A 25,144-nucleotide genomic window follows, 5' to 3' on the forward strand; every position below is an offset into this window, starting at 1 on the left:
AAGTGGCATCTACTAGTAGAAATTTTGACATTAGGAGGAAGGAGAAATGTTCTAGCAAACAAAGATTATCTTTCAGATGAGGATATTGGGTGCGCCTATCCTATTAATTAGTAGAATTTCTATGATTTTGTAGTTGATAGTTTAATTTAATATGGAAGCTAATAAAATTATCAAAATTAATGTATACCATATAGTCGCATAACACGTCATATTTATTTATAAAATAAAGCCTAATATATGATCGATAACTAATGATGGGTGATGATGTCATAATACATAGAATAACACGGATAAATCAATTCAACAATGCACTATTTCTAAATAACACACAACATTAGTAAAGTCACATACTATCAGCTTTAGACGATTACTTTACTTTTCATCTCCATTCAATAGTTCTTTTCAGATGACATCTCTCATAGAGTTCTCTTTGTTATTCCAACTCTTTCAATAATGTTTTAAGAAAATCTCTACCTTCTTCGGCTTCTTTGAGGTTAAACTATAGCGACAACACCGTGGTGTTCGGCTTATTAGTGGCTCATCATGCCACCTAAAATAATCGCAAGCCCCATTATCCTACAACATATAAAATGTAATTTCAATAACACGTAGCATAGGTATATATTACTATTTACTACAGAAAATGTACTTTTGGAAGTTTACAACTCAAAATTTTCGACCGAAATTTTTATCAACTCTTCAACTTATGGTACTCTTCACAGCCGCAAAGACCGTGTTCTATAGAACCGTGTGAATTTTGTGACGCTTGCGACATAACTAATCTAAAATAGGAAGCTAAAGATGAGAAAAAATGGAAGACAAGTTGAAGAAGATAGGCAAAACGAGGAGTGGAGAGTATTACAACAGCTGTTATAAGGATGGACACATAGGGCATGCAGTGCCTGCATTATACGCCCCAAACAGATTATGATATGTATTATGTATATCAGGGAGAAATTTAAGAAACCACAGCAAAGCCAGATGAAGATCACTAAAATGACTTGGTTTGCTATCAGATAGCAACATATATGATTATGAATCTTAAAATCTCATTCTAAAACAAGCATTCCACAAAACTCTTTGTATATAATATATTTACATGATATAGAGTTTTCAACACAAACATGAAGCTGGAATGGGAATTGCGATCAGTGAGCCTAACTCCTGGCAGCCTGAAGCATTTCAACAATAAGTGTCTTCACATCCCTGCAAATTTTATATAGGGAAGATTTATTTTGGAAACACGGTAGACATGTCAAGATATAGCAGACAGAATTACCCTTTTTTTAGGACCTCAATTTAAGAAAACAGTGTCTATAACAAAAGCAACGAGAGAGATAATGACCTAGGAGAAACTGAATATCTTTCTTTAAGTCAAATGGGGCTCCTGAATGATCTGAGAAAATTTCCCAAACAAACATCCGCTTTTAACCTAGGCTCTATGCTCATTTATGCAATTAGATTATAATGCAAATTGGTCTGCCTAACCTTACAACAACCCAATAGGATCTCACTAGTGAGGTCTGGGGAGGGTAGAGTGTATGCAGACCTTACCCTTACCCTGTGACGGAGCCACTCATTGGCAAGGGGAGTCAATTGACACCCCTTCATCGGAAAATTATACCATGTTGATAGATTAAATATTTTACTTTTATGTATATTTATTATGTGTTGACTCCCCTTAACTTTTTCATCTGCTTACTTATTTATATTTTGACTCCCCTTAGGAATAATTCTGGCTCCGCCACTGCCCCTACCCCGCAGGGATAGAAAGACTATTTCCAGGAGATCCTCGGCTCAGAGACAATAGATCCGTAACACCAACAGAAACCAAAAAAATAGCATCAGCATCATAAAAGACAGTAAAAATGTGAAACACAACAAAAACCACTAGCAGTCCTAGACAAAACACTATCAGACTAGCCGGCATAACGAGAAGAAACACTCGACTACCCCCTAACCTACAACCCTAATGCTCGACCTCCACACCTTCCTATCAAGGACTATGTCCTCGAAAATCCGAAGTCGCGCCATGTCCTGCTTGATCATCTCGCCCCAACACTTCTTAGGCCGCCCTCTACCTCTTTTCGTACCTGCCAGAGCCAATCGCTCACATCTCCTAACCGGAGCATCTACGCTCCTACTCCGCACGTGCCCGATCCATCTAAGTCTCGCTTCCCGCATCTTATCATCCAAGGGAGCCACGCCCACCCACTCCCGAATATCCTCATTCCTAATCTTATCCATCCTAGTGTGTCCGCACATCCATCTCAGCATCCTCATTTCTGGTCTGCCTAACCCAGTGTTGTTAAAAAACGACTGCTTCCTCGCTTAAAGCGAGAAGCGATGCGAAGCGAGGCATCTGGCGCTTCTCTGATCTGAAGCGTATCAGGTACACAAAAGCTATCGCTTCCCCTAAAAAAGCGAGAAGCAAGGAAGCGAACAAAGCGACAATAGCGAGTGTTTCTCTTTATAACTGGCTGCCAACGTTAATTAATTAAAAAAAGCTCTCTTTTTTTAACTTCAAGATCATCAAGTTTGGTCTCAGGTATGTGATTTCTTTCTCCTCCTCCTCTTCCTCCTTTTTCTTTTTCTTTCACTATTTCAGTGTCCAAATAGCAGCGAAATGCTGGCAAAATTTTTTTCCCCTTCAGTTCTTCTTTTTCTCATCTCCTCTTCTTCTTCTTCATTTTCTTTCACTGTTTCAGTGGTAAATTGCAACGAAATGCTGCCCATTTTTGTTTCAGTTATACTGCCATTTCTTTCATATCATTTATTCTTAGTTGTCTATGCAATATTTGTTTTATTGTCATTCTCCTCTTCTTCTTCTTCATTGCCTATACAATATTTATTTTAATATTTTTTTATAAATTCCGCTTCACTTCATAAAAGCGAGCGCTTCGCTTCTCGCTTTAAGCAAAAAGGGGCTTGTCGCTTTTTCTCGCTTCATGCTCTTCACAACACTGGCCTAACCTTGAGAACATAAATTCGTAGTTTGTTTAACACTTGTGTAATTGCTAATTCATGATCATTAAACATTATTTCTCTTTCCAATACTGAGATTCGTGATCATTAAACATTATTCCTCTTTCCAATACAGAGATTATTTTGGACATTAGTTTCATAGTCCCTCCATCCCATTAAAAGTGACCTTTCCTTTTGATCCAACAACTAAAACTAATACTATAAACTATTACAATTTTATATATATATTTCAAACTTTATTGACATCTTACAAACTAATTGTTCTACCTTTCATATTTGAAATTTTCATATTCAAATCAGTTACGAGAATTTATTCAAACACCTTACTCTTGATAATAGGGCATGGCGATTAAGTCTGGTTTATTGGAACGGAGTATATCTTAAGGATAAATCCACTATCCAAAAAACTATCAAGCTGACAACCCAATGCCGCAGAACTAAATATAAACAATGTTGCAGCTAAAAGAATCCATACAATCAATAAAAAGAATTATCTACAGGAAGAGGAGACTACCATGCCTTGATAATAGATCATTACTTCTTTGAGCTCCTAAGGTGAAAGGTTTATTTCACATCCACCAGAGTGATTTTAACGCTCTCATTACCAGGAGTTCTGTTAGAAATATCACCGTAGTGGGTCACAAATCATGGACAAATACTTTTTTTAATATCTTGACATTCTTCAAGAGTGAAATAGCATGTCTTATGAACAAGCTCAAAGTGGTTCCAACTTTCTGGAGAACGTCTCAATCCTACATGTGTCCTCAAAGTACTATTTTTCCCAAGAACACATTAGTTAAGACATTAGAACCCAATCCAAAGAAAACAAGAGCAACAAATAAAATTTAACAAAATAGACATATTACATCAGATAAGGGGAAGAGAAAAGGAAGCAGAAAAGGCGATCTATGTGAATTATACACTCACAGACTGACTACAAAATTTTGTGATAGAGCTTTCTGGACTTACTTTCTGTCTACAGCACGTCTGGGGAATGGAACTCGAAGCTTGAAAGTGTTCTTTTGGTAGCCAGCCTGAAATTAAAAATCATAGTATAACTATATATTTCACGTCCATACTTGAACAACAAATACCAAATGTCTTAGCAAAAGAAAAGAGACCTCTGCACTTCCTCAAATAGGCATTTCTGACATTTACAGCCAACTTTCTAAAAAAGGATTGAGTTGCAATTTACATATTTTGAAACAGACACAGTCGTAGAATCTTATAGCACAGGCTTCTCCACTACTTAAATATAAGGGATCAAAATATTTATAGGAAAAATTAAAACAGACCTGACATAAATAACATTGGAGATGGTAACAGAAGCCTCACCTTGACATTAATACCAAGACTGTCTACATCCAACATGTACGCAAAGTCCACCTGAACAACAAATTCAAAAGTTCTTATTTTAGGAGTGAATGCCTTACGCCTTATGTCCAGTAACACTAAATTAATCGTCACTAGATGTATCTGAACTTTCAATGGACTGCAAGTGCGACAAAAATCATGCATCATATCCAGGCACCAAATCCTTAAAGGCCCTACAGCACCTAAAATTTCGGTACACGGGCATACCTCATTTTTGGGGCAAGCTAAATGTTATGTTAATCAGATGCTGGACAAACAAGTTATCAGCTATGTCGCACGGACTCTCCAAAATACTGCCGCACCCGTGCCGGATCCTCCAAAAAATCCACTACTTTAGGAGGATCCGACATGCACCCGAAGATATTTTTGGAGAGTCCGAGCAACATAGGTTATCATAGCCTTGGTGGAATAATGCATCCAAGCATTTCCAATCCATTTAGAAAACGCAATCTTTTGGGTGTTAGCTCTAGTCATTTGTTAATTAGGCAAAACTAGTTTGGAATCCATAAGTATTCTGATATTAAAAATTCTCCCAGGCTGTCCAGTGATAAGTGGAGTAATGCATCTTTGCATTTCCAAGTGAAAAATCTAATCTTGTGCTGTTGGCTCTGTATTTAATTAACTTTTTTTTTTGTGGATTTCATCATAAGTTCCTGGTATAAAAAACTTTTCCCAGGTCTCTGGTAGTTGAGCATCATTGGAGAATAAATATAAAAAAGTCCCAAACATTACCGGAACCGATGTTGAGTGCCGCACAATTAGCTTGGTATCCTCAGCATGATCTTTATTCATATGTGACTGACAAGAAAATTAAAGGAATGAAAAGAAATTACCATTTATAAAGAAGAAAGCACATAAAGTAGACAATGAACATTAGCATTTCTATACCGTGATTGGCTTTGAGAATTGGTATATTGGATCTATTTTTGCTGTTCTAAACTCCTCTTTGCTAAATTCTGTGAGCATTCAAGAGAGACAATTAGTGCAAGAAAGAAACATAAATATTGCACCCCAAAGCAACAAAAAGAAAAGCCAAATATTAGTAGTTCACAATTTTGTCACTGTCTCGCATTTCCTTGAATACTGCGCAGGGGGAACATGGAAATCTAATGGGATTTGACAAATTAGCATTAGCAAATCAGATGTATGTTTTACCAGCTCTTCTTCAGCCCATATGGTCGAAGGGATGTAATAAGAGGCCCCGAATCAAATATCAATTGTGGGGCTAGGGGGAGAACGGCAGAATGCTATGTGGAATAGGGGAGAGACAGTAGTAACAAAAAGGAGGCGACGTCAGTAGTCAACACAAACCTCCAGATCCCAATATAGCGGTTGCAACGCCTGATACGTAACGTACAATTCTGGGTTCAATGCGCATGAATTGGAAGTCACCGAAGTCAACCTTCACAAAGGTTCAGCTAATTACACGGGATGGACAGAAAAAGGGACATCTATGTGAAATGTGCAACGCCACAGTCTAGAAAGAGGTGACTAAGGTTACCCAAAATGCCTCGGGATGCCTAGCCAAATATGCAGCTCGAATACCTTCTTTCTCTGTTTTTGGTACCTATGATATCCATCAAAAGAATAAATTGACATGAATTTCCTGGCACATGAAGAAAGAGCTCATAGAAAGAAATTTCTCTAGAACTGACGACTTACAGGAACAGCATCACCATGCACTGTTATTACTAAGTCAGTCCTATCTTCAGGATCCCTTGCAACAAGCAATGAGCATTTGGAATTAGCTAATAGGTCCTGCACTAATCACCGAGGTTCAAATCAAAACCCCAGTTCTGAAAATGAGAATGGAAAAGCATAAAAATATATAAATACAGGAAGAATGGCACATAGAGTCTCAACATTTTCAGGATAATCAGTGATATATTGACATAGAAAAGAGAACATTGATGTCAGCATTTTTGTTTCTTTTTACAAATTCAAAACAATATCTTGGATAGGCTTAGAATTGAAATCCAAACTTAATAAACAAACCAAAATATAAGGAGACCAGAGATTTGTAGAATAAAGTTTCTATCATTCCACTTCAGTAACTGCAGAAATTTAAGCACAACTTCTAACCACCAGAGATGATCAAATGAACCTTGGTGTGAACTGCCAAGTCGCTAACTGCTAATATTGGAGATCCATCGGCATCACATGCAAAATCAACCATGGAACCTGAAGGATAGCCTTCATACTTCTGCACATGATAGAAAGCATTGTCGGAATACGGGCGTCTTGTAATAAAAATTCCATTGTAAAGTTTGAAACTTTTTCTGAAATGACTGTTAACTGTGAAATTATGGAGCAACGAGTACATAACATTCAGATCACTGATCAAAAAATAAACATTCAGATAATGGCTCAATATGTTCTCCAGTTTCATTTCATGCACTTGCAAAGTTTGATAGAAAGAAAGATGATGGAATGGGCCCAAGATGGCCACCGAACACAAGGGCATATCTATGTAGGGCATTGGGAGTGGCACGGCACCCGGACACTCGGATAATATTTCATGTGTATTGGTATTTCACACAAAAAAGTTGATATATTTAAGAGGTGGCACCCAAGTCATAAAATAACTGTTGGGTGCCATGATTGAAGTGCTGAAATTCCAAGCGCAAGACCTTGGATCGAGACTCCCTATATATTTATCCTTGTCCCTACTTGCTCCCTCATTCCTTTTTCTTTCTTTTATTTCTTTTCTTTTGGCTTCATTCTTAATTTATTTTATTTCTTCATCTTGATACTTCCTTTCTCTTTATGCAATCCATTTTTATTACTTATTTAAATTATATATTTTCTTCCTTTTTCTTTTTATAGACATTCAAAAATTCGTATGAATGTGATTTTAATAATTTTCTCTTTTTCATCCATCAGTGATATTATCTTTTTTGATTTTCAAATTTTTTTAGAATGATGGAATCAATAAATATAATATTAATCTAGTTACATGTAGATTGAAAGGGTGTCTTTGCTAATTGCTAAATTTTATTCTATTTTATGTTTTTCATTCACATTATTCAGTAGGATTTGGATCGAGAGAACTAAAATGAAATGGACAAAACTTATATGGTTTGGTGATCACGTATATATTTATATACCAAATCGTGTAAATCGAATCGAATTAATTCAAAAAGATTGAACCAACCTAACCCGAATTAATTCAAAACGGATCGAACCGATTAAATGTACACCTTAATTCAATCTCCTTCACTAGTGGTAGGTTTATATTAAAGATAGTAGCACTTGTAGTTATCAAATTCTGGATCCGCCTCTGACCGAACACTTTTGTCAAGAACTTCCTTCATATCATAGTTGTGCCATCAAATCATAAGCATCATGTAGGTTCCAGGTACCAGTTCATAGTTCATTTATTTACTCTGCATAATACTAGAAAGTGTACGTAACAAAATGATTGTATGTCGGGTAGCACATTGGATGTTTCTTACATACGTAACACATTCGTCATTTTTTATATCATCAAGTTTTCACAAAATTGGGTCAATTTAACTAGAACCCAAAGAGATGAAAGTATATGTGTAACTATAGACTGTCAGGTAAAACTGGGATATTTCTCTCGTATGTTCCAAATTCATCACTTTGTATCATAAATTTTTCATAAACTAGGCCAGTTTGAATAAATCTTTCCATATGATCCAGAACCCAAAAGCGATACCTTATACTTGTCACAATTCCTGAGTACTTGTTCTCTCTCACTTTAAGATAATACATGCAGGTAAAACTGCAAAAGCGATACCTTATACTTGTCACCACTCCTTGGTCTTTGATATGAAATCATTTCCAATGTAGTATGGACCCCTACTTGTGGGTGACAGTTTAAAAATCTAAGTCTTAATATAAGTTTTAAATAAAGGAAAACAGATTCTTCCTTATGTTCTAATCATGTATTTGGCATCATCAAATGGATTACCATATCTAGAGGACAACACAGATCATATTCTAAGATCAACCGCAATCTGTAACATACTACTACATGTGATTGACACGAGAGTATATGTGCAATCTCTGTCCCAGCCCCTAAGTACAAGTCTATCTATACTATATTAAAAGCACGAAGCCCCTTGGCGAAATGTCGTTCGCCTTTTTTTACCCTTTAAAAATAAAAAAATTGTCACACGGGACAAAACTCAAAAGAGTCATTTTAATTATTTCCCTATCGCCTTTTTTTTTTACCCTTTACAAATTAATTTCATACTAGACAAAATAGTCATTTAATTATTTTTCTAATATTTATGATTTTAAGATCAACTAAAGTTTTAGTTATTAAATTTTCCTTATTTAAACTATGTAGGGATTAGGTCGTAAGATTTAGGACTTCAAAACCGATTAAAATTATACTATTCAAAATAGGGTGTTCTAATTGAATTTGAGACAAACACCAAGACGCAACAAATTTTAGACTACTACTGGTACGTTTTTCTTTTTTTACTGTTCCACTCTAAATTTATGTCTACAGCTATGTGCATATTATTTCTTCTTCTACAATCTCCTTCTCCACAAAAATATGGACAAAGCCAAAAATTATTTATTGGGAAAAAAATGAGGATTTTTTGTTCTAGATATTTAACCTCCCAAAAAATTAGTAACTTTCATACATACGGGAGATGTATCAGAAAATTATTACAGTAAAAGATTTTATCCATGTCAACGCTATAAACTTTTTGATAGGCGAATTTAATTTGACTAGGAATGGATTGAATAGTATTTATTTATATTCTTAAATATTGATAAAAACCAATGCATTATAATACCGTCATTCACCAACAACAGAAGAAAAAAGATTGCATTTTTCCCATGTTAATCTAAAACCAAGAATGATAAGAAAAAAAAAAAAAAGTGAACCTGAGAGAAAGTAGAAAGCACACCGCGGAGGCTGTAATCAAGAACTGTTCTAACTTCTTCAATAGGAGACAGCCTAGCAGCCTTTTCCTGCAACATATATAAAAATTCCCAATTAACCCCTTGATTCCTCTATGCCTAAACATAAAACCTATTAAAAGATAAATCTTGATACCTGATGAGCTTGAATCAACTGAAAGATATTAACTTCATCACCAGATGACACACTCTGAACAAAACAAATAAATTCAAAACAATCTTCAAAGTCAATAAAATTAATCAACAAAATCTTTATAAAACTGAAAATTGATAAAAAAAAAATTAAATCTTGACAAAAACCCAGAGAAGAGAGGGAAAAAAAAAAGAAGTACCTGAGAAGGGGTTTGGGTGGAAGAAGACATGGCAAGAAAAGGAAGACGAGGAACAGTTGAGGTTAGTGAGAAAAAGGGCTTAGATGGAAAACGAAGGGAAGGAGAAAGGTAATTATGGGTACCATTATTTTTGTAATTGTTGTGATTATTACTTGTACTAGAACCAGAATAAAGAAAGCGTGAAAATGGGGAAAGGGAGGAGCAGGTGCGTAGAGGTGGAGCTACTAGAAGAGTCTTCATCTTTGACACTCAACTCTGGCTCGCTCTCCAAACTTTTCGGTTTCTTTGGTGCAGTAATGGTGGCTCAGTGCTCACCCGCGAGATATTAGACGTGAGATGCAGGGTGCAGCTGACTTGTGCCAAATTATTACCTACCTTTTTTACATAAATTTATTTGAAAAGTTGAAGTTTTAATTGAAAAATAATTAAAATTTTGTAAGTGGATGAAATTTTTACTCAAAAACTATATCAAACTAAGAGCCCGTTTAGTCAAACGTACTTTTGAAAAAAAAATTTAAAAAAAGAAATTTTTACTCAAAAACTCTCTCAAACTAAGAGCCCGTTTAGGCAAACACTTAAATTTTTACTTTAAAGTAAAAAAATTTTTAAAAGTACTTTTCCAATAGTACTTTTGAAACTGTGGATAGCCAATTCATTTACTTTTTGCAATATTTGATAAACAAATTATGTTTGCCAATCTTTTTAAAAAGTATTTTTAAATATTAAATTATCAAAAAGAATAGTATCAGGGTCTTATAATTATTTTAAAGAGAAAAATAAATTTAAATATTTATCGTAAAAAACTTTAATATTTTTTATTTTATTTAATTAAAATATAAAACATAAAGTAAACATACATATTAAAGATTTAAATCAATATAACATATATAGTTATGCTAAAACATATAATATATCTAGTATAATTACGTATCGTCATCATTCGGTATGAAGTAAAAGTCTATTCCACATTTTACTATATATTGATAATCCGCTATGAACTAATAAAAAAAGCCACTCACACATGATAATATTTCTCAATAATTTCATGTCTAATTCTATCACACAACGCATTCATATTAGTAGAAGACTTGTTTTGCATTTCTAAAGGAATACCAGAAAGCTCATCTCCTTCCTCAATCTATACAGTAATGTCTTCATTAGCATAATAGTTGAATTCCTTATCTGTAGAAGAAGTCGTCAGATGAAATTATGTATAGTCATGGTAGTTGTAACAAGATGATTCTGAGTGTCAAACTTAAAAGACGACATTGAGCGTAAAATAAAAATAATTTTTAAATATATCACACCATGTCTCCTTATTAGTAGAAGACTTGCCTTGCATTTTTAAAGGAATACCAGAAGGCTCGTCTCCTTCTTCAATCTCTGCAGTAATGTCTTCATTAGCATAATAGTTGAATTCATTATCGGTAGAAGAATATATATATATATATATATATATAAAGAGTAAAGAGTCTACCAAACAAACATCGCAATCATTTAGCTATGTCTGAATAGAACTAGTTATTTCAATTAAATCGAAAACTTCATTCTATCCTGGAAATATTTTAGAGCAATGAGTAGGACTTGGGCGTTGGAAGAAGAGTTCGTATACTCGAATAAGCCAAATGAGTGTTACAATCAAAATCACAACAATCAAATGATATGCAAGCGGCGCCTGGATTTAAAGGGACAAGAAGCTGTGCTACATCAATATCACATAGTGCAACTCAACAATTTAATTTAGCCCTGAATTGTATTCACGAAGAGAACAACCGTACGAAAATGCATTACATCCGAGCTCAAGTTAGTAATGATGATTATATGACCACGTCTTATTGGGATTCCAACCGCAATAGGGAAAAATTGAGTTTATATATATTGAACTGATTGAAAAATGACATGTCATGACACGAAGGCTAGTCAAAGAATAGTCATTAGCAAAGAGACACGAGTTACAACAGATACGAGCAGAGGCACAAGTAGAGGCGCGAGCAGTTACTCAAAAGATTTGACGCTCATACATATTTAAATCCGCAAATTAAGGAGAATGAATCTGACAGCACAAGAGAGTACAAATACAATATTTAATAAGCACTAAATACTAAAAACATTAGAGAATCTGTATTAAATTACAATGATTATGTAACGTAACATTTAATGCATTTAATTGTCTATAATGGCCTGATTATGACAAAGGCAAAACGTATATCTTGGAGATAGCTATAAAAAGGAGAAAACTGGTCATTTGTAAGGACACGAGAAATCATCTGAATATACTGGTTTACTTTATTTTCTTCTGTCTATCTTATTGTTAGCAAAATCAAATTCCTTTATTCATTTCTGATTATCAGTAACTCGAGTTCTTCTAAATTAAAGCTTTGACCGAAGTTCAACTTTTAGTTAAATAAATTGGTTCCGTTGCCGGAAATCTGATAATCTATTCTTTCTTAACCTAACCCTTTTTGTTGCATCAACCATGTCAAACATTAATGATAACACCCAAGGAAACTATCAACTACAGGGGAATCCACAAGATGATCACACCCCGATCCCTTCTCCCCAAATCTCCCCTCGGCGGTCTCGAGAAGGCACTCCTGATGGATCTCATGCAAATGGAAACGTTCAATTTGAAAATGAGGAAGCTATCAATGAAGCTTTGCAAAAGCTAATCGCTCAACAGGTCAATAAAGCTCTTGAGGCCTTTGTCAGCCAGTTGCCTGTTGCACCACCAATACCCACTCCAAATAACAACACTTTGGAGAACCCTCGTTCTGGGCTTGCTAATTCAGGTAGTGGTGGAATCCCCAGCGAGTCACGAGAAGGAGAACCAGGTAACTTAGTCAATTCTGATTTACAAAATTTAGTACTAACATTGCAGAAACAGCTCAAGGAGCAAAGTGACCGCATAGAGCAAATACCTGGAGTACCGCCCGTAATCAAAGGGATAGATATGGATAAATATTCACAACAACCTTGGAAGCCAAGTGTTGCTCCCTTCCCAATTCCAAAGAAATTCAAAATGCCCGATATTTTAAAATACGATGGAACAACTGATCCACGAGACCACGTGACTGCATTCACAACAGGCGTAAAGGGCAACGACTTGACCAAACAAGAAATTGAATCAGTATTGGTCAAAAAATTCGGTGAAACACTCACTAAGGGAGCATTAATATGATATTCTCTTTTACCCGAAAATTCCATAAATTCTTTTGTTGAGCTTGCAGATTCATTTATCAACTCATATTCGGGAGCTCAAAAAGTCAAAAAAAGAATGGAAGATATTTTCAAAATCAAGCAAGGGAACTCAGAGTTGCTTAGAGAGTTCGTGGATAGGTTCCAGCGTGAAAGAATGATGTTACCGCGTGTACCAGACAATTGGGCAGCTATAGCCTTCACTAGTAATTTGAATGAAAAAAACTCAGAAGCCACGAGGCGACTCAAGGAAAGTCTTCGTGAATTCCCAGCAACAACGTGGAATGACGTTTACTATAGGTATAGCGCAAAGCTAAGGATAGAAGAAGATACTATCTTACGGTCTCAAAAAGAGGAAAAGGTAAGTTCGAGACGGGCGAAAATCGAAAAAAGGTCCGGTAAAAATAGGTACGAACCATATATGGGCCCAGCGGGAAAAGATTCACGATCAAAACAGGACAATTCAAGGTACGATCATAGATCGAGGAATAGAGAGTCGGGCTCATCATCAAGATTTGGGAATGATCGAAACACGCGAGAGTCGCGGGATGATGATAGAAACTTGAAGGCAAGATTCGGCGGTTATAATTTTAATGTGAGCACTTTCGAGCTCGTAGCTGTTTTGAGAAGCATGGGTGACAAGGTGCGGTGGCCAAAAGAAATGAGATCGAATCCAAACAGGCGCAATCCTAATCACTAGTGCGAATTCCACAACGATCATAGTCATAAAACGGCAGACTGTAGGTTGCTACAAGGCGAAGTTGATCACCTAGTAAAATAAGGGTATCTCACCGAATTATTCAGTGAGAAAGGTAAGAATAGGCAGGAGCCCCCTAAACCACCTTTTCCCAAAATGACCATTAATGTTATAAGCGGAGGTGAAGACATCAATGATGTGACGTACACAACAACCAATAAAGTTTCCAAAGTCACAATTATCCACGGGAATCGGGTGCGACATGTCTTAGAGGAAGAAAGTATTATGTTTGATGATGCAGATGCGGATGGCATATTATCTCCACATAACGATGCACTGGTAATATCTCTACTTGTACATGATACTAATGTGAAACGAGTTTTGATTAATCCAGGTAGTTTCGTGAACATTATTCTGCTAAGAGTACTACGCGAGATGCAAGCTGAAGATAAATTAATACCAAAGGCGCATACTTTGTCTGGATTTGACAATTCCAGCGTCGTGACGAAAGGGTAGGTAATACTTACTACATTCGCAGAAGGAGTTGTCAAAGATACAAAGTTTCAGGTGGTAGATATGGAGATGGCTTACAATATGATTCTCGGGAGACCATGGATCCACGAGATGGATGTCGTTCCGTCGACCTTACACCAATTAATTAAATTTCCATCACCATGGGGAATATGTCAAATCCGTGGGGATCAACAGACATCCAGGAGCATCAACTCTGTAGCAGATTCAAGTACGAGAAATGAAGAAAAATAGCAGTTACAGAATTCAGTTGAGGGTACCACAACGCAAACCTCAACTGAACAAGGGCGAACAGATGTGGACTCAAGGCCTGATGTCATTCAAGAACCAGAGGAAAACGAAAATATCAAAACAACAATTGAAGAACTAGAGGTTGTAGTGTTATCCACACAATGGCCTGAAAGGAAAGTCTATATAGGGGCCAATCTAAGCCAGGACATGAAAGGTAAGTTGATTGAATTTTTGAAAACTAACGTGGATTGTTTTACTTGGTCCCATTCTGATATGACAGGGATACCACCGGAGGTAATGACTCACAAATTAAATGAAGACACATCATATCCGCCTGTCAAACAAAAGAAGAGAAAGCAAGGAACTTTCAAAAATTAGGTGATTCAAGATGAGGTCCAAAAATTACTAAAAATTGGGTCTATCTGGGAGGTAAAGTATCCTAATTGGTTAGCCAATACTGTTGTGGTACCGAAAAAGAATGGTAAATGGCGAGTTTGTGTAGATTACACAGACCTTAACAAAGCTTGTCCTAAAGATTCTTTTTCATTACCACATATAGATCAACTAATTGATGCTACTGCAGGACATGAATTGTTAAGCTTTTTAGATGCGTATTCAGGATACAACCAGATCAAAATGGATCCTATAGATGAAGAAAAAACTTCATTTATAACAGATAGGGGGACTTACTGTTATAAAGTAATACCTTTTGATCTCAAAAATGCTGGTGCAACATATCAAAGACTAGTGACCAAAATGTTTCAAGAACATTTGGGAGAAACTATGGAGGTCTATATAGACGATATGCTCGTTAAAACTCAACATTCAGGGGATCATATATCACACTTGTCTGATACGTTTAAGATCTTGCGAAAATTCAATATGAAATTAAATCCTGAGAAATGTGCATTCGGTGTTGCATCAGGTAAATTTTTGGGTTTTCTTGTTTCTAAGCATGGTATTGAAGTGAATCCCGCACAGATTAAAGCCATTGAAGAGATCCCTGACATGCTTATAAGTAAAAAAGAAGTGCAGAGGTCGACATGAAGAATTGCAACCTTGGGGAGATTCATTTCCAAATCATCAGAAAAATGCTTTAAATTCTTTTTCAGCTCTTAAAAGGCAAGATCAGTTCGAATGGACTGAGGAATGTCAACAGGCACTCAAAAATTTGAAGACATACTTATCAAATCCGTCGTTGCTCGCAAAACCAAAAGTTAGGGAAAGATTACTCATCTACCTTGCTGTCTCCGAATTAGCGGTAAGTATTGTGTTAGTTCGTGAAGATCAAGGTAAACAATCTCTGATTTATTATGTCAGCAAAACTTATTAGATGCGGAGACGCGGTATCCTCAATTAGAAAAGCTTGCACTTGCACTAATCATGGCATCTAGAAAATTAAGGCCTTATTTTCAATGTCACCCTATTGATGTAGTAACTGCTTATCCATTACGCAATATATTACACAAGCATGAGTTGTCAAGTAGGTTATCCAAATGGGCTATAGAATTAAGTGAATATGACATCACATTCTAGCCTAGAACCGCGATAAAATCTCAAGTGTTAGCAGTTTTGTGGCTGAATTTAGCCAAGGAATGCAATTGGAAGCAGAAAAAGAATTACAGGTGTTCAACAAATCTAATCCGGGAATTTGGACCTTATTTACTGATGGTTCATCTAATGTGAAGGGTGCAGGCTTAGGAATTGTTTTGGTACCACCTACGGGTGAAACTATTCGACAAGTCGTTAAATGTCATTCTATAACTAATAATGAGGCAAAGTATGAAGCTGTGATTGCAGGTTTAGAACTAGCACGAGAACTCGGTATTAATTAGATTGTAATCAAAAGCGATTCGCAGCTCGTAGTTAATCAAATGCTGGGGACTTATACAGCCAGGAAAGCACGGATGCAGCAGTACTTAGAGAAGGTACGGGATCTGATCAGGCAATTCCAAACCTGGAAAGTTATGCAAATACCAAGAGATGAAAATGTCGAGGCGGACGCCCTAGCCAATCTCGCATATGCAGCAGACGTGGCAAGCAATGAAAATGCTTCCGTAATTCATTTGTTTCATTCAATATTCGATCTAGACAAAAATAAGGTAAATTTTAATAACTTAACCTGGGATTGGGGGAATGAGATTGTTGCTTTTTTGCAGTATGGAACCGTCCCTGAAGACAAGAAAAAAGCTCACACGCTTCGAAAAAAGGCTGCTCGATATTGTTTAAAGCAAGGCAATCTTTATCGAAAAATGTTCGGTGGTCCCTTAGCAAGGTGCTTCAGGCCTTCACAGACGGAATATGTAATGAGAGAAATACACGAGAGGAATTATGGGAATCATGCCGGAGGAAGATCATTGATAAGAACCATGATTAGGGCAGGTTATTATTGACCTAAAATGGAAGAAGAAGCAGAAAATTTCGTGGCTAAATGTGATAAATGCCAAAGATACGGTAATAACATGCATAGACCTATGGAGTTGTTACATCCGGTCATTGCACCGTGGCCATTTATGAAATGGGGGATGGATATCGTGGGTCCACTACCACAAGCAAAAGGACAGATAAAATTCTTGCTTGTACTCACTAACTATTTTACTAAATGGGTGGAAGCAGGAGCATTCAAACAGGTGCGAGAAAAAGAAGTTAGAGATTTCATTTGGCAAAATATCATATGTCGATTTGGTGTGCCAAAGAAAATCGTGTGTGATAATAGCCCTCAATTTATAGGCGCACAAATCACAGAGTTTTTCAAAGTTTGCAGATCAAAAGGTTTACATCCACACCTTATCATCCGGTGGGTAATGGACAAGCTGATCAACAAACATAGTCATTATCAATAATTTAAAGAAGCGTTTGGAGGAATCCAAAGGTAATTGGCCAGAATTGCTACCTGGTGTTTTATGGGCATACCGCACAACAGCAAAAACAAGTACGGGAGAAACACCATTCTCATTGGTTTATGGAGCTGAAGCCTTAATTCCAGTTGAGATAGGAGAGCCAAGCACGAGGTTTACACAAGCACCAGAATAATCCAATGACAAAGAAATGCGTATAAACCTTGATCTATTTGAAGGAAAAGGGGAAGCTGCATTAATAAGAATGGCAGCACAAAAGCATGTCATGAAACGATACTACAATCGAAAAGCGTGTCTAAGATACTTCAAGATTGGGGACTTCATACTCAAAAAAGTTTTTCAATCTACGAAGGTGGCTAATGCGGGAAAATTGAGTCCAACCTGGGAAGGACCCTACAGGATTCATGGTATCGCAGGAAAAGGAGCATACGAGCTGGAAACGATGGATGGCAAAATACTACCTTCACACTGGAATGCTATTCACCTAAAGAGATACTATTTATAAGGAATAACCACGGTCAGGTATCCATATTTTAAAATTTTATTTTTGAATTGTTAAAATTTTACTAACGATTTTAGATGATAGGCAAAAAGCTAGCCCGTACTAAATGATGAATCACGGACCTGCAAGGCACGTGGAATAAATTAAAATTCCCGATCTAGGGTTACAACTATTCTGATAGATATTCAGACGGATTAAGCAGTCTTCATCTATAATCGCACCTCCGAGTCCCGTGTGTTTTTCCTTTTCAGGGAAGGGACCAAATGAGAGGAACAATCAAGTGCTCGAGACTTCATACTTCAAAGCTCAAACATTTGGGGGACCATATAATATACAAAGACATGTGTATAAAGAAGGCAAAGAAGATTGGGAAATAATCAAAGTTCAAGCCTGAGAAGTTTACTCATTGAGTGAGTCAAGTGCAGAGCAGAGTCACGAGCTAAGGCCAAAGAAAAACCTTATCATAGTTAGGGTAAAGGCAATGTACTGAAACGGGTTATAAGTAAAAACCTTGTATTCATTTTCTTTTTTGAAATCTGTTGTAAGGAAAACAGTTACGAGAAAGTTATAGAAGTAATTTAAATACATGTAAAGTGTTATTTAAAATTTGACAAAGTTCAAATAAAAACTTGTCGAAGTTATTCCAAAAAACATGTATATTCCTATTTCTTTTATCGTATATTAACACCATTATGAAGTTGAGACGTCTTCTTCATTAAGTGTCGAATATAAAAGGGTCCTCTTTTATAAAATTCATGATTAATTCAAGTATTCATGAAGTAAAAAAAGAAGCATTTTTGAAAAATAAAAATGCAAGTTATTCAGTAAGTCCTTAAAAATAAAGGCAAGACTAAACAAAACAGAAGTTCGAACAACAACGGAAACTTCTTAATATTAAAAAGTATAGACTAAGTATGAACTTAGTCATAAATCAAAAGTTGCCCCATGAAAGGTCTGGGGACTTAATATTTTCAGCAAAACCTTAAAAAGACCAAGGGTTACAACCACATACCACCAAAAAAGAAAAATAACTAAGGAAGTCAAACATCATAAACTTTTCACTGAGAAGTTGAAGTAACTGAAGCAGGGTCATCAGCAACAACAGGCTCAACTTGACTTGAAGGAGTGGGGATACCCGTATCATCTTCAACATTTCCAGAAGCTTCAGCCACGAGAGAAGAAATCTTGGTTCTGTTGAGTCTTCTCAATAGTCTCTTTGATCTTGGCTAACTCAGATTCCAAGTTGAAATTCTCTTGGCTAACTTCAACAAGGGTATCATGGCGAGAATTTAAAAATGCCCAACTCACTTCAATGACAGTTTTATCTTCAAGAATCTCGTAATCTCTTTCCCAGTCAGTAATTTCATTTCTTAACTTCTCATTTTCAGCCAAGGCAGATTCATAAGAGGTTTGAAGAGAAGCGTGTGAATTTTCTAAAGAGCTAACCTTATCAGAAGATACCCGGAGGTCTTCTTGAGTTTGAGTCAAAGTCTGCACGAGTTCACCAACATATGCTTCTTTTTCACCCAAGAGAGCCTTCAACTCTCTGATTTCTTCACTTGCCTTGGAAAGTTTCTCGGAAAAAGAGGTTTCCAGATGAGCCTTTTCCTTATCTGCTTGATTTGAAGAAGCTTTTTCAACTGCCAACTCTGAAGTCAAAGCCCGTACCTGCTGCTCTAAGATAAATTTACTTTCTTCTAATGTTTCCACGTCGATCTGAAAACTTTCACACTGTTCCTTCCAATTATCCGCCTCTACTTGGTAGTCACGCACTAATTGCTCTGAGAGGGTAACCCTTTTCATCATCTCCGTGCCAATTAGATTGACCTAAAAAAAGGGGGGGGGGGGAAATGAGAACCCTGAAGATAGAAAAATGATAAAGTAAAGTTTGAAAAAGGGATACCTTTAAAGAATCATGCACTATATCGTTCATCAAGGTCAAAGAACTGTGGCTGTCAAGCTTAGCTCTTTCAATTGGACTAATCAATGGCTTCAACCACACGTCAGCTCGACCTGATTTCCTCAAAAGGTTGCCCTCAGTAGGAACTTAAATGGTAACTTGCCTCATGGCTTCACTTCTACTTGAGGAACCAACCTCAGTGTAATGAACAGTTGAAGGAGGAGTAGTCAAAGGAGGAACTGTAGAAGCAGTCAAAACAGCTTGGGGAGGAACAGTAGCAACCAAGACTGGCAAAAGAGGTATCACAGAAACAGAAGTAGAAAAAGAACAAGGGGTGCTTCATCAGAAATCGGATCTAAATTTTCACTTCCAAACCCGCAGATAAAAAGTTGCTCAACTGAATCATGAGCAGCAGTGGGAACAACATCATCAGGAATCATCACCGGGCTTTAACAGACTCGGTAAGAGGAATAGAATGAGGGGAAGAGGCTTCATCATCAGAAATAATTCGTCTACGAGCTCGTGGCCTTTTTACCAAAGAATCCACATCTTCTTCTTCCTCAAAATTTTGGTCAACAACAACTTTTCTTTTCGATGAAGAGCCCAAAATTATCTCTTGGGCCCTTTCCAAAGAAATTCGAGAAGTTACGACTGCATCAGCACTAATACCTCGAACAGCAAATCCTGATAAAAAGAAGGATTAAAATAAGATCTGGAAAAAGTAATAAAAAAAACTCTCTTACTATGAGTTTTCACTTTCCAACCAAACCGTTGGGAGAGAGCTTTCCAAGATTTACCCTCCATTGGGGCTGTATAAAACAATTTTCCTACCCAACCACGGAAATTGGGAATTTCATCAACAATTCCCATGGTTGCTGGAAAAGAAAGGAGAAAATTAAGATAATGATTATCAAAATTGAAGAAAAAAGGTACGAGAAAGTTATTAAAAAGAAAACTCACGTGCAAAATTCCACTTCTCAGGGAAGGGAACATTTTCATCACCCACTAAACCAACAGTGGGGGCTGCAACAAATCTGGCATACTAGCCACGGTCTCTGTCATCTTCTGGACTGACCAGAACTCTTTTGCTCCTTGCTACTAAAGTAAAAACACCTTGGCGAAAGAGTCTGAGAGTAAAGGTGAATTAAATGGGAAAAGTGAAAGGCACACCAGCCATGTTAGTCAAATGTCTCAAACAGGATACAACCCTCCACACTATAGGACCAATTTGACCTAAATAGACGTCGAAAAAATGATAAAATTCAAGGATAACAGGGTCAATAGTAGGTTTGAAACCTAATATGAAAGGGTATGTATAAACAAAAGAAAACCCAATTAAATAAGAGGTGATTTTTTGATTCGCATTGGGAATTATGATAGGGAAGTCATGACTCCAATGACAGTCTTTACGAACTAAAGAAGTCAAACCCTCAGTGATCTGAGTTGGATAGATATCAGCATGATCCAAAGAGGACACTTGGTTTCTAAGGGATTCTCTATCATTGTAGAAAGATAGTTCTGCAGGAACTATTTCCTCTACTGAAGGTTCAAGAAGAGGTTCAGAGGGTTCCTTACCTCTAGAAGAAGATCTTTGAGAAAAAGAACCTCTGGTTCTAAAAGAAGGACTGGAACTAGATGAAGGAAGAGGAGAACCACGTATGAATGAAGACCCTAAATTACGAAGTCTACCTCCCCTTCTGCTCCTAGGGTTAGGATTTGATGAAGACATGATAGTATAAGGAAGAAGTAAACAAGAATTGAATATTCAGAGAACTTTATGTGATAAAGACAAAGGTGAAAATTATATTTATACTAAGAAGCAACCGTCAAAGGAAAAGGTGCAATGATGGAAAGGTCATAATGAGAACTGCCGCTTCGTAATTGGTGAAGCTATGAAAGAGCCTTAGAAAGCGCTGCAAAGTTGCAGAACCAATAAAAAGATGCCATGTGTAATAAGCATTAAATGGAAGTGACAATTGAAGCGTCGATTCCATAATAATTAATGGCGGCAAATATTCCCGCTTTAAAATCCACTTCCCAAATATTCAATTGATGAATAAATGGTAAGTGGGGGGACTATCTGTATAGGGAAAAATTGAGTTTATATATATTAAAGTGATTGAAAGATGACATGTCATGACACGAAGGTTGGTCAAAGAATGATGATTAGCAAAGAGGCACGAGTTGCAACAGATACGAGCAGAGGCACAAGTAGAGGCGCGAGCAGTTACTCAAAAGACTCGACGCTCATACCTATTTAGATCTGCAAATTAAGGAGAATGAATCTGACAACACAAGAGAGTACAAATACAGTATTTAATAAGCATTAAATACTAAAAACGTTAGAAAATCTATATTAAATTACAATGATTATATAACGTAACATTTAATGCCTTTAATTGTCTATAATGGCCTGATTATGACAAAGGCAAAATATATATCTTGGAGATAGCTATAAAAAGGAGAAAACTGCTCATTTGTAAGGACATGGGAAATCATCTGAATATACTGGTTTACTTTGTTTTCTTCTGTCTATCTTATTGTTAGCAAAATCAATTTCCCTTATTCATTTCTGATTATCAGTAACCCGAGTTCTTCTAAACTAAAGATTTGACCGAAGTTCAACTTTTTGATTAAACAGTCAGATGACGATGCATTTTAATAACCATAGTATACGCATGAATTCCATATTTTCGTGTTGTTAGGCATTATATACTATTTTCATTCTGTTTCGATATATAAGGATGTATTCGTTTCATGAAATTTAGAATCATCTTAACATCGTTAACCATGTCGAGCAGAGGAAACATAGATTAATCAGTATTCTTCTCGAAGAATTCGAATGCTATTGATGAAGGCAGCTCTAGTCAAAGCAGAAACTCTACTGATTCTTCACGTGATGATGCACAAATCAAGTTTGACACATATAAGCCTCACTTTCTACCCTATCGAGATGATAATCTTTGTTATCTAAGATATTCAGGCCCATGTGAGTCTTACTATGGGCTACTACACGAGTGGACACATCGATATACTGAATCACAACATCTTGTTCGTGACTTGAAAAAGTTCGCAGCTCCTAACCATGCCTCAAATCAATCGAGAATCATGTAAAGTTGCATTAAAGAGAACTAGAAAAGAGAACAACTGAATATTATTATGACATGGTTGATTCTACATGCTCAAGTTAGAATTTGATATTAGCTGAAAGAAGAAATAACCTAGCAAACAAAGATTAGTTATCAGATGACGATATTGAGTGATTTTATTCTACTAATAATACAATTTCTATGATTTCAAAGTATGTGATATTTTAGTTGAACGTGGAATCTGATCACGCCTAACTATGCCTTATAAAAAGGGCAAAGCAGTCGCTGCAAATACCGAGTATTTAGCCCAGAGTCGAATCCACAGGGAATTAACCTACCAATTACTCTTGGTAGACTCACTGAATTCTTCATAATCAACTTTTCAGATATTTTGAATAACAATTGGAGATATTTTTTACTAACTATAACTGAATGAAAGCAAGTAAACTAAAAGCTAACTATGATTGGGTTGTATGCAAATAATAGAAGGATCTAAGGTTGTGATTTCCCTTATTGATAGAATCCCTTCCTATTATGTTTCGCATAGAATTGCCTAATCGTCTCTATCGATCATGAGCACTCTTACTACCGTAAATCTCTCCCGAGTAATTACAACAATTTACTAGACGCACTCTCCCGAGTTATGCTAGCTGACTTTTATTACAACTCACTTTAGATCATATCCAAGGATTTGTTAGCCCTAATCTCGCATTTAAACCCTCGGTTGATCCTTCATATACTTTGGGAGTGGTATTGTCAACAATTACCTAAATATGCACTCTCTCCCGAGTAATACATATTAAATAGGCACATCTAATTGAGGATCCTATCAATTAACTACAACAAGAACGTAGTTGAACAAATAAAGATTAAACCGGGCAAACTATATTAACATACACAAAGTTCATCCTTCAACAGGTTCCATCAAAACCCTAGACTAAATATTTAGCTACTCATAATTGTATTCATAGTAACAACAACAAAAGTCATCATAAATGGTAAAATACAAAAGGAAGAAAGGAAGAACTCGATGTTGAATTATCCTCCTTGCCTCTTGCCTCTCCTTGCCTTCAACTAAGCTGTAAAAACCTTGATTATGTCCCTTTGGGCGAGCTGGACCTCTTATAGGTTAAGTGGAATTACCCCCGAACTTCCAAGTTTACCCCTGAAATTATAATCTCCGAATTGGACTAGTGCGGTCGTGCTCGTGCCCGCGCTAATGGTCTGTCCACTGGTCTGAGGATGATACGGGGTTGCCACCATGTGGCATACATCATACTTTGCTAACAATTTCTCGAAGGCTCGATTGCAGAAGTGAGTGCCTCCATCACTGATAGTAGCTCCCGGGGTCCCGAAACGGGTGAATACATTCTTCTTCAAAAAACCCCACCACCACTCTTGCATCATTGGTAGGAAGTGCTGCATCTTCCACCCATTTGGACAGGTAATCTACAGCAACAAGTATGTACTTATTGCCAAAGGAGCTGACGAAGGGGCCCATGAAGTCTATCCTCCAGACATCGAACACTTCAACCTCTTGAATTGGGTTCATAGGCATCTCATGGCAACGGGAAATGTTCCTGGTTCGATGACATTCATTACAGCCCTTCACCCATTGATGTGCATCCTTAAACACTATTGTCCAGTAGAACCCGGCTTCTAGCACTTTTGCTGCCATCCTAACTCCTCCAAAATGCCCGCCATACGCCGATGCGTGATATGCCTGCAAAATAGAAGATTGTTCTATCTTGGGGACACACCTCCAGATAATATTGTCAACACATATTCGAAACAGATAAGGTTCATCCCAGTAATACATGTGGCAGTCACGATAAAACTTTTTCTTTTGCATAGAGGAAAGGTCATAGGAAACTATACTGCTTGCCAGGTAATTTGCAAAGTCTACATACCACGGCACATCATCAAGGCTTGTAGCGAGTAGCTACTTGTCCGGAAAGGTTTCCAGAATATCCTCAACATCAACTGAGTTTTCAGCTCCTTCAAGTCGTGATAGATGATCAGTGATTTGGTTTTCTGTGCCCTTACGGTCATGAATCTCAAGGTCGAACTCTTGCAGTAACAGCACCCAACGAATCAGGCGCGGTTTGGACTCCTTCTTTACCTGAGAGCTGCATGATCAGTATATACAATTACCTTAGAGCCAATCAGGTATGATCTGAACTTGTCGAATGCAAACACCACAAACAACATCTCTTTTTCAGTCACAGTGTAGTTCAGTTGGGCTCCACTCAACGTTCTATTGGCATAGTAGATTGGGTGCATTAGCTTATCTTTCCGCTGTCCCAGCACTGCTCCCACTGCATAGTCACTGGCGTCACACATGAGTTCGAATAGTTGCTCCCAATCGGGGGCAGCAATGATGGGTGTTGTGACCAGCCTCTTTTTCAACTCCTCGAATGCTACCCTGCAATCATCAGAAAACAAGAAAGGGTGATCTTTTTCTAACAACTTACAGAGAGGGTTGGCAATTTTTAATAAGTCTTTTATGAATCTCCTGTAAAAACCGGCATGCCCGAGGAAGCTC

At 36.9% G+C, this 25,144-nt stretch overlaps 2 protein-coding genes across 2 annotated transcripts; both read right to left on the minus strand.

The window, feature by feature from the left end:
- Positions 1-957: 957 nt before the first annotated feature.
- Positions 958-9,954, minus strand: LOC107780098 (non-canonical heme oxygenase HOZ, chloroplastic-like). Its single transcript, XM_016600618.2, has 12 exons — positions 9,597-9,954; positions 9,401-9,454; positions 9,229-9,315; positions 6,464-6,562; positions 6,022-6,117; positions 5,861-5,926; positions 5,671-5,761; positions 5,248-5,315; positions 5,092-5,157; positions 4,321-4,371; positions 3,955-4,019; positions 958-1,206 (listed from the first exon to the last, which is right to left on the minus strand). Exons 1-12 carry the CDS (start codon positions 9,834-9,836, stop codon positions 1,158-1,160), a joined length of 1,032 nt encoding a protein of 343 aa, XP_016456104.1. The 5' UTR covers positions 9,837-9,954; the 3' UTR covers positions 958-1,157.
- An 11,446-nt stretch (positions 9,955-21,400) lies between these two features.
- Positions 21,401-24,277, minus strand: LOC142181760 (putative mitochondrial protein AtMg00750). Its single transcript, XM_075255271.1, has 2 exons — positions 23,968-24,277; positions 21,401-21,423 (listed from the first exon to the last, which is right to left on the minus strand). Exons 1-2 carry the CDS (start codon positions 24,275-24,277, stop codon positions 21,401-21,403), a joined length of 333 nt encoding a protein of 110 aa, XP_075111372.1.
- Positions 24,278-25,144: the final 867 nt, after the last annotated feature.

This window comes from Nicotiana tabacum, chromosome 6, assembly GCF_000715075.1.
Source record: "Nicotiana tabacum cultivar K326 chromosome 6, ASM71507v2, whole genome shotgun sequence".
Classification (NCBI taxonomy): domain Eukaryota; kingdom Viridiplantae; phylum Streptophyta; class Magnoliopsida; order Solanales; family Solanaceae; genus Nicotiana; species Nicotiana tabacum.